Source organism: Artemia franciscana, chromosome 2 (genome assembly GCF_032884065.1).
Source record: "Artemia franciscana chromosome 2, ASM3288406v1, whole genome shotgun sequence".
Classification (NCBI taxonomy): Eukaryota; Metazoa; Arthropoda; class Branchiopoda; order Anostraca; family Artemiidae; genus Artemia; species Artemia franciscana.
This window is the reverse complement of record NC_088864.1, coordinates 31166979-31180094: the sequence shown is the minus strand read 5'-3', so window position 1 is coordinate 31180094 and position 13116 is coordinate 31166979. Positions and strand designations below refer to the sequence as shown.

The following is a 13116-nucleotide window of genomic DNA, read 5'->3' as shown; positions in this document are numbered from 1 at the left end:
CATGGTTTTATATTATGTGTGGCATGCTGTGGTCCCTGTGCGCGCATCTCATATCTAGGGGAAATACCAGGTTTTTAGGAAAGGGATAAACCTGGTTTTAGGATTATTCTATCGATCATTAATGTTAGTAACGTATAGAAAAATAAAAGAAATATGGTGGATTCGTCAATTTAAAGTTTAATAAGAAAAAATGAACTATTTGTTCGGAAATTTACGTAATATTTACTGCATTTTTTCTGTTTAAGCAAAAGGAAAAACGAGGCGAAGAATCACACAGAGTTTGATGCTTCAGGAGTCCTCTTTGAGGCTTAAATATCTGGATTCCTGCAAATTATGAGGTTTTCTTTTGTTTCGTTGAATCCCTCCCACCCTGTTTCCCCTGCTATATGTTTTTGAGTGCTTCTAAAACTAATTTTTAGTAAGAAGACGCGATGTTATCTTTCAGTTTGAAGCTGCTTGGGTTCTCACGAATATAGCATCCGGCACATCCCAGCAAACCAAAGTAGTTGTTGAATCAGGAGCGGTACCGATTTTTATTCAACATTTAAATTCAGACAATCAAGAATTGAAAGAACAAGCAGTCTGGGCATTGGGAAATGTTGCTGGAGACTCGGCACAGTTTAGAGACTACGAATTGAATTTGGGCATAATGGAACCACTCATAAGGTACTAATATATATATATATATATATATATATATATATATATATATATATATATATATATATATATATATATATATATATATATATATATATATATTCATTTCTGCTGATTGTTAGCTGAGAACTCAAACTCTTAATAATGGATGCTTTTAAAATTCAAAACCTATACAAAGGGAAGAAGAAAAAATCAAAAGAATTGCAAAACTATGAAGAATAAAAATGCTGGGACCAACGAGCTAAACTGGAATGCTTTTGTATTGGTACGGTAGCTGAATGAGAAAAAAAATAGTTGTATCTGTGCTTACAGCCTGGTTAGGTATTTACATTGAAACTGTGTTTGATTGAAGAGGTCCATTAGGTAGCTCATTCGGGGACGCTGGGTGATTAGTGCTGTGTTTTTGCTAGCTGCCAATTAAAAGGCTGCCACAAGCTAGCGTGTATACAGGCAAGGCTCCAAACCTCAAAATTACCACAACAAATCTCGTATTTCTTTTTCACAACTCTTTTTGAGTAACATACAATTCGCCAGTTTTGGTCTTTTCGTGACTTTGATGACTTAGGGACACCACCGACCCCTCCTTCTCCCTTAAAAAAATTCCTGCCGGCTTTTTGATCTATTAATGGTGATGACATCTTCTAGGTTTCGTTGAAGGAGCGCTAATGGATGTTTCCTGTCGTGGGAATGGTTCATTTCCACTCGTTGGGGTTAAAACCAAAGATCTCATATTACAAAAACTCTAAGTGTCAGCTAAATTATATTATGAAACCATAGTGAAGATTTACAATTGTCTGCTGTCTTTTGTTGAGCTCGAGTTAATGTCGGAGTTGCCTCATAAGGTCGACTTTGCATTCAAAATAAAAAAAAAACATGGAGATAACTTATTACAGCATTTATGGGTGTAATAAGATAATGAGAATAAATGTGTCTAAGAATATTGATTCTTTTATCGATAAAAGAAAAATAAAGTGGCTTTAGGTATTAGCCATATTAAATGCAGTAGCTTTGGCTTTGTAGTGAGCGATGTGCCTCCAGTGTTTTGAGAATGGATGACCTTGAAATGATGAAGAGTGGCTCATTCAATGCATTCAGAGGACCGCCAACTGCCCCTTGTTTCATAGGCATTCGGCAGCCCTACTTGCTATTGGACCAAGATAGCTGTTTTAATCAGAATAATCGAGAATGCCAAAACTGTGCCTCAGGGAGCAAGTTGATGATGCAGCTTTAGAGACAACAACATGAAATTGTAAAAAATGTCATGTTTCCAAGAAGGGCTTTGTTGTTACATTTTAGTCGAAAAGTGCACTTTCAACCTTGTTGAAATCAGAGTTAATGAAGGATTTTAGTCTGTTTAATTGCATTGCTCAAGACGGGCCCAGGGGCTGGGATTTCATGGGTTCAGGAATGGTTTTGTATGATTAAGTATTGATGATTAAAAGCAACTAAGATTGCGATATCACTATCCTAAATCAAATCACATTGAGTAAACATATACTTTCTTAGACCGCACATCCTTTCCATCTGTAATTAAAGTAAAATGAAAATATTAAGACAGGTAAAAATTTTAATTGGGACAGTAAACTTAAAAAAAAATTTGGTAAATAAGTATTTCGGTTTCATGTCTGGAAGCCTTTATCAACACGAAGAAGATACAAAAAGAAATAGATTAAGCAAGTTAACACATACTAGAAGATAACATAAAAAGATGAGAAAAACACATCGATGAAGAAAAAATACGTTTTCTTAGCGGCTGTGTGTTTTTCTCATGTATAAATTAGATTTAGAATAAGTTCATCTTCAAGACTTGAAAAAAAAAACACAATTAAAAAAAGGTGCAAATTACGTTTTGATATTTTAGAAGACACAGGGGGCGTTATCCCTACTTTTCTTTTTTTTTTGTATTTTTTGTTCTTTTTAATAGCACTGTGTGTGTTCTTAGCGGCTGTGTGTTTTTCTCATGTATAAATTTTTCTCACATATGCCCATTTGCTGTAGCCTATCCAAAACATAAGTCGAGATTGCAGATTAATTTGACGGTTGACTACGGCCCAATTGCGTGTCCCTTTTAGGATTTTAACACAATAAGCAAGAATAGTATTTATTGACTGCAGGTTTGCTCTGTGAAAGTTGAGGGGTTTCAGGCTCTTATCTAAAATTTCGAAGATCTAATGTTATAAATAAAAATATTGTTCTGTTAAATCTACAAGGTATTTTCAAATAATTATAAAAATTTTAAAAAACTGAAAAACATCAAATTTTTCTTCAAAAGACATTCCTAACTTTCGGTTGTTCAAGTCGGTTTAAAGTAAAGTGAGCCATTACATATCTCTCTTCGATGTTATAGTAGCCTGCTACTTTTGCTAGTCAGCCCGCGATTTATGAAACTTACTAGGGGGATGGGAGGGAGGTGTTTTCCCCCATAGAGATTATGGCGGTACCTTTTCAGTGCCTCCTAGTCTTTCCACTCGAGATATAGTAACAAGAATTGACATTGCTGGGGCCATACGTCACTTTCTGACGGTTTTATCAAAATAGATTTATAAAAAAGCATGTAGATATAAAAATTAGCTTTTAAATGAGAACAGCTCTCTATGGTGTTGCAATAACTTGCAGTAAATTGTTCATGAAGAAGAATAAGAGAGGCTGGGAGGGGGAATTCAGAAGAAGGGGAATTTTAAACCTAAAGATTAAGGTTTTCTACCATAGATATTATTATAATACCGTTTTCATTCTTCTCAGCTTTTCCATTCCAGAAATGGCACACAAAGTACACTTTTTGGATGCCATATGGTATTTTATGATGGTATTATCAAGTTAAATTTAAAAAAAGATTAACTCTAAAAATTAGCCTTTAAGTGAGCTTTTAAACAGCCCCCTGTGGTATTCAGTGGTTCCACCTGTGGTAAAATTGGTTATCCTTTACGCACCACCCCCTACTACTATTCTGTTCAACTACTAATCTCCTTTTTTATTCATTAGTAAGTTTATATGTATTTAAGATTTTTCATCTCAAAAAGCTTAGTTTTAAAGCTATTTTTAAATAAATAAAAAAAACAGAATAATAAATAACAAGCTAATAATGAATTTTACACTGATGACGTGATACGTCATTATTTGAAAGTGGCGTCACTTGTTAAAATTGATTAGATGAAGTGGACAATTTTTTTCGTTTTATTAGGCTAAAATCTATCAGAAAATGTATAAATATCCCATGCGGTTCTTTACTCGCAGACCTGTGATCCGATATTAGCTTAGTCAAGCCGTGTGAGCTTGTTTCTACTTTGATTGAGGAAATTGTCCTTAGATTAAATACTAAGAAGTTTGAATATTTGGTATTTAGTGGAAATTATGGAACTAGCGATCGTTATTGTGGTTCCCTCTTAGCTACTTTGGTTCATATATTGTGATGCCTTGGTATCAATATTTCTCTCTTCTGTACCAGTTACTCGTTATTATACCCTTTCTTATATCAGACTAGACTGAAAGCTGATTATGCTAAAACTGTTAATTGCCTAACTTAGGCTTTACTCAATGTGCTGTGGTCGTTTAATTCTTTTGCTATCAGGTTTGCGCCCATTGTTTAATATTCAAGATGTGCAATATTTACGAGTTTTTTGTTTTTACTATTGTCGAGAGTATTTATTGTTTTGGCCTAGATAGAACCGAAGGATTGTCCAAAAGTTTGGTATTATCGATATTTTGATGTCTTATAAGGAATATTGATTTGTTTGCTTATTTTATTTCATTCTTGTTAATCCATTTCGCCTGTTTGTATAGTAGGTTGTAAATAAAATATTATTGTTATTATTCAAGCCGAGCTTTTAAATTATTATCTGTCATAATACTTCATTCTACAGGAACTTAACAGATACATAGGGACGGAATGTGCCACCCAATGGCCATATACTCTTGGAAACTGGTTCATCTGCTTCAGAATGACAGCAGAGAATTTTTCGAGAGAATTTTGACTTTTGTAGGACCAATGATTTTTTACGGTCGATAATGTCTAAAAAGGGCACTAGGAATCAAAACTTCAGTTTGAATAAGAGCCCTCTTAATATTCCAAGGCCACTGGCTTGGTACGATCACCCTGAAAAAAACAAAAAAAAACACGACCATCCATCTCAGAAAAAAGCAAACTTTTTGTTTTAAGAGATACAGTGTTGAAACCCTATTATAGGGTCCTCAGACATGTATTAGATTAGCTGTCAACTCGAATCTGATACATTGGTATTTAAGCTACTGCTTGCAACTGCATTTTGAAGTCGACTTTTAATGGAGTCATATTAAAGGTAATATTCCAGATCTGTAATAACATATTGATAATAATTGTTTTGAACAGCAATTGTTTATTAGCTACTGTTCTTATTTTAAGGATTTTGAATTCAGTAAATCAGAAATTATCGATGATACGGAATGCAGTCTGGACACTTTCAAACCTATGCAGGGGCAAAAACCCACAACCTGACTTCCATAAAGTAAGTTTTTTGTTCTATAAAAATAATTCTATAGATGAATGAAGTATTTGCCACTATATATTATACTGCTAATTCCAAAATGCTAAGTAATAACGATCCAGTATTAACTGGAGTATCTATAGGACCGGACAGAAACGTGCAGAAACGTCCAAGGTTATGATCTTTTCATAGGATGGACGGGTTAGGTCAGGTGGTCCGATGCTTTACAGATATGTGGTTGCTCACTGGTAGATTTGGATGATTATGTATTATAATTTTCTTCAATATTTTGTGTGTTAGTACCAATCATGCCCCTCGCAGTATTTCCCAGAATGAGGATTATTCTTACAAATCAATTTATCACTTTGTAAATTTTTCTTCCTTTCTTTTTTGCGATTCACTAGGGTATCTCATTTCGTAGCGTAAAAATAAAACCAAACCTGTATGCAAGCTATATCAATTTCAATGAGATTTTGTAATATTTAGAGGCTGTAGGCTTCGATTGGTCCTATATAAACAGCAAAAATATGATTTTTTGATCTTGGCACCCACATGGTTTCTTAGATTACCACTACAGGGTTCTTTTCCGTCATTCAGTAGATCTGAAACAATTTTAGGAGTGTTTTTGCTGTTTTATTAAGGAAATAGATCAGGTTAAAACCGTTCAAAAACTAGGTTTTCAGCCTCAAATTGCCTTATTTCCTTTCTTTGTAAGACTGGTTTTCAGATTTTTATCTTACATTCATTGTCAGCCTGGGTAACAGGTGCGTCGAGATAAGCCAATCCTCCGTTGTTTCTGACATATACAACTTATGTCTCCTAGCAGCTGTGAGTGCACCTGTTTTTACGTCTGCATCTGGATAAGTGCTCAGAAGCTGTGCTATACCCAATTCATTGTTTGTAACCGATGGCCTAAAAATTGCCTCTTCTGCCAAAACCGAGTTGAAATGAGACGGACAAAATGTTCTATCCATTTCTTCTTTTTTTTCAATCCTTATGAAGGAATATTAAACTGTCAATAGAAGAGGCCCTATATTGACTATACCATCCATCTTGGTTGATATAGACCATGTGAGATCCTGAAACTGAAGCCCTATTGAGAGAATCTCCCAGGTACATGAGCGATAGTTGTAACAACCTTTTGTAGTCTTATGTTGAATGACTGCTATCTTTTAGGACAATTTGAATCTTTTCGACTATTTTCGATCGTTGATCTTTTAGAGAGTATTGAACGGGAAATCTTCATTCAGCATTGTCGAATATATCTTCTGATCATGTTTAACCCGCACTGAATTTGATGGAATAATATTCCAGTATATTCCCTAAAGATTATCAAATTTGGGCTCATTTGACTAATTGAACCCCAATAAATCTATGTTGCCCATATAGTTTTGGTTTTGAATAGTAATAGGATTCATTTAGTTCAGTATGAATAGATTGTATGTGTTTTTCTTCATTTCGGCTATTTGGTAAAAATTATCTGGTAAGTGTGGCCTGCTAAACAAGACTCAAAGCACTGACGTCTCATTTTGAAAAAATTATTTTGTTCAACCCTATGAACCTTAATAATTCAAAGAATTTAACTATTAGATATCGCTATGTATATTTCTGGTAAGTCTCATTTTTTAAGGTTCGAGAAGCACTGCCTATACTAGCTGCTTTGTTACACCACGAAGATACCGATGTCCTATCAGACACATGCTGGGCAATCAGCTACCTATGCGATGGAAGCGATGACAAAATCCAAGCTGTAATCGATGCAGGCGTATCTAGAAGGCTTGTGGAACTTTTGAGGTAAGCTGGAATTTTAGAAAATTTAATGTTCTTTAAATGCTCTGTATTTACCATGTTTTGACCTCTTTTAGTCACACTTCCTATCAGAGTACAGGAAGTATTAGCGAGTTTTATTTTTCAGACAAAATACCTCTACTGCAGTGCTCCTTTGGAACTTTTCGCACTGATATGATAAAAGTGATAAGCCACCTCCAAATTGCTTGTAATCGTTCATTTGTATTGTAGTGTAGTAAGTCAAATGCGTCGAAGTAATTGAAACAAACAAAATAAAAACAAGTAACTGAGAACCCTATCTGGAATAGTCCACTTCTATCACCACCGCTATTTGTCAAGGTAGATGTGTAGTGGTAGAAGCAAAGACACTGCCTAATCATACGAGGAACACCAAATAAGGTCTTAAATTAACTATTAATTGTGTTTTCTCGTGGCGATTCATTAAGAAAAAAGTGCATTGTCTCAAAGGTAATTATTCTTGACACCTTTTAGCTTCAATATCTCGCCGATTTGAGCATCGAAGCGGTCATGTTCAAATTGGCAGTTGGCTTAGATTCTTTCGATTATTATTTATAAGTTTTGAAGGATATGGATGTTAGATAGCTGGAATAACTGTACCCGTGTGCAAAATTCAAGTGCCTCATTTATACTTTCCTCATTCCAGTCGTTTACTATTATATCCGTTATTTTTGACAAATATTGAACCATTTGAAAAATCTGTTCGTAAATTCATGAGTGGACACTGTCCGGAGGTTTAGGTGCTAGGGTAGAAAATGGTTACCTGCATTATGCGTATGAAGTGTCTGAATTGTTCACTGCCGTTACTTGGGTGGTATAAGCTGGGTTGTTGAGAGCCAGGAATGGGCCCAGGAACCCCACCCACAAACTTTGCTTTTTCTCAATATTGCACCAATGTAAATGAATGCTACAGGTTATAGCAGTGGTATTGGAATGAAATAACTGCGTGTAATATTCCGCTGGGCCTTTCCTATAGTTCTGTTTTTGGGACAAAAAAAAACTTCTAAAACATCAAAATTTGTTTTATGAAACTATGAAAGATCTATGAAAACTATATCATTGGAAAAATGAAGCACCCTAGCGCCCAAAGAGCGTATAGGGCAAAACTGTATAAGATGTCTTAACTTTTCGTGATATCTGAAGAAACAGACACTTTTCTGGTGAAAAGAAAAGAAGAAAAGATTCATTAATCTTTTCTGAGATCTTACTGGAATTTCACAAGGCTTGACAGTAGATCTCAGGTAGAATCCGTCAACAAGATTTGGGTAAATTCTTTTAATAATATTCCAGTATATTCCCTAAAGTTTACCAAGTGATATCTGAAGAAACAGACGCTTTTCTGGCGAAAAGACAAGAAGATAAACTTCATTAACCTTCTCTGAGTTCTTGCTGGAATTTCACAAGGCTTGACAGTAGATCTCAGGTAGAGTCCGTCAACAAGATTTGGGTAAATTCTTTTAATAATATTCCAGTATATTCCCTAAAGTTTACCAAGTGATATCTGAAGAAACAGACGCTTTTCTGACGAAAAGAAAAGAAGAAAAACTTCATTAACCTTCCCTGAGTTCTTACTGGAGTTTCACAAGGCTTGACAGTAGATCTCAGGTAGAGTCCGTCAACAAGATTTGGGTAAATTCTTTTAATAATATTCCAGTATATTCCCTGAAGTATACCAAGTGATATCTGAAGAAACAATCGCTTTTCTGACGAAAAGACAAGAAGAAAAACTTCATTAACCTTCCCTGAGTTCTTACTGGAATTTCACAAGGCTTGACAGTAGATCTCAGGTAGAGTCCGTCAACAAGATTTGGGTAAATTCTTTTAATAATATTCCAGTATATTCCCTAAAGGTTATCAAGTGATATCTGAAGAAACAGATACTTTTCTGGCGAAAATAAAAGAAGAAAAACTTCATTAATCTTTCCGAGTTCTTGCTGGAATTTCACAAGGCTTCACAGTAGGTCTAAGGTAGAATATTCCCTAAAGGTTATCAAGTGATATCTGAAGAATCAAATACTTTTCTGGCGAAAAGAAAAGAAGAAAACGTCATTAACCTTTTCTGAGATCTTACTGGAATTTCACAAGGTTTGACGGTAGATCTCAGGTAGAATCCGTAAACAAGATTTCGGTAGATTCTTTTAATAATATTCCAGTATATTCCCTAGAGATTATCAAGTGATATTTGTATTTTTTGTACATTTTTACGAATTGGACAAACATTTCGGCGGGGGGGGGGGGAGAGGTTCAAACCCCTCCTTGGATACGGCCTTGCTCCCTGTGCTACATTCGACGATTCAGAAGATTCATTCAACTCAGCGAAGTTGAGCTTGGCTGAGATAAGCTCTATTATGTGGTTTCATAAAATACTTGTATTTTGTAAATTACTTTTCTTATTTTTTTCAGTCATAGTTGCAATCAAGTCGTCTCAGGGGCACTTCGAGCAGTTGGTAATATAGTCACTGGTAATGATACGCAAACGCAAACAATTTTAAACTGTGGAGTTCTTCCCTATCTAATGATCCTTCTCCAAAGTCCAAAAGAGTCCCTCAAGAAAGAAGCCGCTTGGACAGTTTCAAATATAACAGCTGGAAATAGGCAGCAAATTCAGGTACATTTGATACCCGTTTACGAATACTCTTAATATTTCAATTTTTTGGGGGTTTTATTTAGTTTTAATTGTTTTTTTTCTTATGTTTTGTTGTCGTTTTATTTTCATTTTTTTTCCATTGTTAATTTCTGTCAAAATACCTTGGATGACTTCTCATCAGAGCCTGGGGTTTTCCATTAAATTATTGTAGATGTTATGATTCCAATTTGGATTTTTTTAGGTACCGTTACAATATTTTCGAAATGACAAGTACCAGAACAAGTACAGTACAAGTACCTTGGGGCAAAAGGTCTGATGTTCGATATTTGATGATACCAAACACCAACTGAGAAGTTGGTTTAACGTATTTCTCTTTACAAAAGCCGTGTTTCGCTTAGAAACATAGGTCCACACCGTGTTTCTAGAAATTCTGTGTAAAAAACAAAATCAGTTGTTTTTTATGTCATCAATTTCTTTTGTCATAGTGCGGCATTTCAAAAATTGCCAGTGTATTTTTTCTTCTCATCGGACAATGTTCTTTTTTGTTTGTTTTTATTTTTTATTTTTGTCATTTAAAAAACTGTCATCGTTTCTTTTGTGTTATCGGGGAAACCGTCATTGTTTTTATGTGTCGTTCCAAAAATTATCGCTTCTATTGTCACCAGACAACGGCTTTAATTTTGTTTTGTCAGTAGAGGTCAAATATTACCGTCGTCCACCCCCCATGAAACTTTGTTTCATCATTATTCTAAGCAAACTTAAAGACATTATTCTGAGCAACCCCAAGGTTTTCTTTTGTTTGATTATACCCTTTCAGAGTTCGGGATCGATCCGACTTCTGGGGGACAAGAAAAAGGGGAATTCCCAATTCTCGGCGTCAGCACATTTGCATGAAGGGGCCAGATACCCAAATTTGGTGGGGCTAAGAGCTAAATAATGGCTATTCTTTTATGGAGTTTACAACTTGTCCGATCTCTTTGGAAGGTGGGCTGAGTATTAAAAACATTTTTAATAGCAGCGTAATTACAAGATGGGCTAATGAAATCATACATTTCGTGATAACGAACTATAAGTAAGGAGCGATCCGGCTCAATAGTAACCAAAACTCTAAAAAACGGAATTTTGATACCAATATATACTTCAAAAGAATCGGATTTTTATGCTGATTTCAAATATATAAGTTTCATCAAGTTTAGTCTTAACACTCAAAAACTACGATCATACCATCTGACTAAGCGTATCAGAGGACCCTACTGTAGAGGTTTGAAGCTTCTATCTGCAAAAATGTCGAATTTTGTTTTGCCAGAAGAAACATAAAGGATGCGTTTTTTTGTTTTTCTTTTGTTTTTTCTTTCAGGGGTGATCGTATCGACACAGTGGTCATAGAATATCACGGGAGGGCTCATTGGAACGGAAATTAAAAATTCGAGTGCCCTTTTATAAGTGACTAAAAAATTGGAGGGCAAATAGGCCCCCTCCCACGCTCATTTTTTCCCATAATTACCCGATCAAAATTTTGAGACTGCCATTTTGTTCAGCATAGTCGATAAATCTAGTAATTATGTCTTTGATGGCTTAATCCCCCATAGTCCCCGGGGGAAGGGCTGCAAGTTATGTACTTCGCCCATTGTTTGCATATAGTATTGGCTATTGGGAAGTATACAAACGTTTTCAGGGGGTACTAAACATAAAAACTAATGTAGTGATATATACAAGGTTAAAATATTTGGAAAATAGTGTTCTTTATCTTTTTTTTTTTAGTTTATTATGTCTTTCATTGTTTGACTTGAATGTACTTTTACAGGCAGTCATTGATGGAAACATTTTCCCGGTGTTAATTTGTCTTTTAGAAACAGCCGAATTCAGGACTCGCAAAGAAGCTACTTGGGCTATAACTAATGCGACCTCAGCTGGTGACCCTGAGCAAATTAAATATTTGGTTTCCCAAGTAAGTATTTGGTAGTGAAATGCTATCTTCACTTTCTTATTACTATTGCTGTGCTTGTGGTTATAGTAAAATGAAGTGAGATTTTTTGACGTGATACTGTGATCAAACGTTATGAATTTATGAACATAGACAGTACTTAAAACCATGAGAAAAACGGGCTGGACCTTTTTTTTCTTGTTAACAAAGTATAAAGGGAACATTCGTAAAATTTCTATTTCTGTAAAAGTGACATAATCCGTGTGCGTTGTATGACGTAAAACATAGTAAGTAGTAGTAAATACTCACAAGCATAATGTCAACGGTCTGGAGTGACACAGAATACCTGTCAAGTCTTATGCAGCAAACTGGAGCCCCTCACTTTAGTTTGAATCAGTAGCTTCCCTTTATGTAAACGAAATTAAATGAATCTCACTGCAAAGTCTCGGTGCATACAAGGCAGGTCATATAGTCGCAGAAAAAATTAAATTACAATAAAAGTAAGATTCATGTCGTAATAGCACCCAGATAATTCTCAAAATAAACCAAACACATAAACTGAAGAGAAATGTTGAATTTAAAAAAAGTTGTGAGTTATGTAGAATTAAAAAAACAAACAAAAAACAACTGTCTTCTAGGAATTTTAAGAAGTAACATGGGCCCAAAGCACTGAATGCGTACGAATCAATCTATTGGCATGAGAAAGGGTTATACTTACTTTGAAAATACTTTGCAGAAATTTAGTAATACTTAATTTTGTTTTGAGAAAAAAGAATAGTATTGATGAACAATATGAAATTTAAAACTTGGATGTTTTTTGATGTGTTTTCCATTCTCTCATTTCCATTCTCTACTACCAAGGATGATTTTTAAGCAAAAACTGTAAAGCATGCTCATCATTAGGGGATGAGGAGCTGCATGCTTGGGCTAATTGGTCTTCCCTTTCTCCTCTGGTATACATTTTAGGATAGAAAAATTTGTCTTGATGCAAGTTGCTACACAAAGATTATATATAATAATACAGAGTAATTACGTAGTTTTGCGATTATTATTAAATATTTTGTGCGGCAATTAGTTGATGATAGACGGAGAAGCAAATTGTCCTTACCATCGAATGCATCGAAAACGAATAGTAGCATCATGTTTCTTTTGCATATTTAAAAGTATCATGTCTCTTAAAACGAGCAATAATTGTGTATATAAGGGTTTTTTTTTCTCGAAAATGGCTCAATGTTTATTTTATTTTTTTTTTTTTGATAAATTGGCATCCTGGGATTTTCTGGCCTAAAAAAACGATCTATATAGGTCATGAGATTAAGAAATTTTTTTAAGTGCCTTAATTTTGGAAAAAAATCCCACAAGTGACGTCATATTTATTAGTACTTTTCAAAAGAGTAGATTATCCCCCCACCCCCAACCCCCCAGGAGTGGACGTTTCGTTTTTATGGCACTTGGTATTGACCAAGTGACGTATAGTGATCGCAAATTCTGTCGCTCGGTCTGTCTGTCTGTCTGTCTGTCCCGGTTTTGCTAGTTTAGGCACTTCCAGATAAGTTAAGACGATGAAATTTGGCAGGCGTATCAGGGACCGGACCAGATTAAATTATAAATAGTCGTTTCCCCGATTTGACCATCTGGGGGGGGGAGTGGGGTCCGGTTAATTCGGAAAAATAGAAAAA

General features: G+C 35.0%; 1 protein-coding gene across 1 annotated transcript in view; it reads left to right on the top strand.

The window, feature by feature from the left end:
• The window catches only part of LOC136040177 (importin subunit alpha-7-like), a 41343-nt gene that overhangs the window by 19884 nt on the left and 8343 nt on the right, over positions 1-13116 (top strand). Inside the window, exons 4-8 of the mRNA XM_065724328.1 lie at positions 446-666; positions 5039-5141; positions 6751-6914; positions 9330-9534; positions 11318-11461. Of these exons, the coding sequence (XP_065580400.1) occupies positions 446-666; positions 5039-5141; positions 6751-6914; positions 9330-9534; positions 11318-11461 (837 nt within the window). The remainder of the gene's footprint in view (positions 1-445; positions 667-5038; positions 5142-6750; positions 6915-9329; positions 9535-11317; positions 11462-13116) is intronic.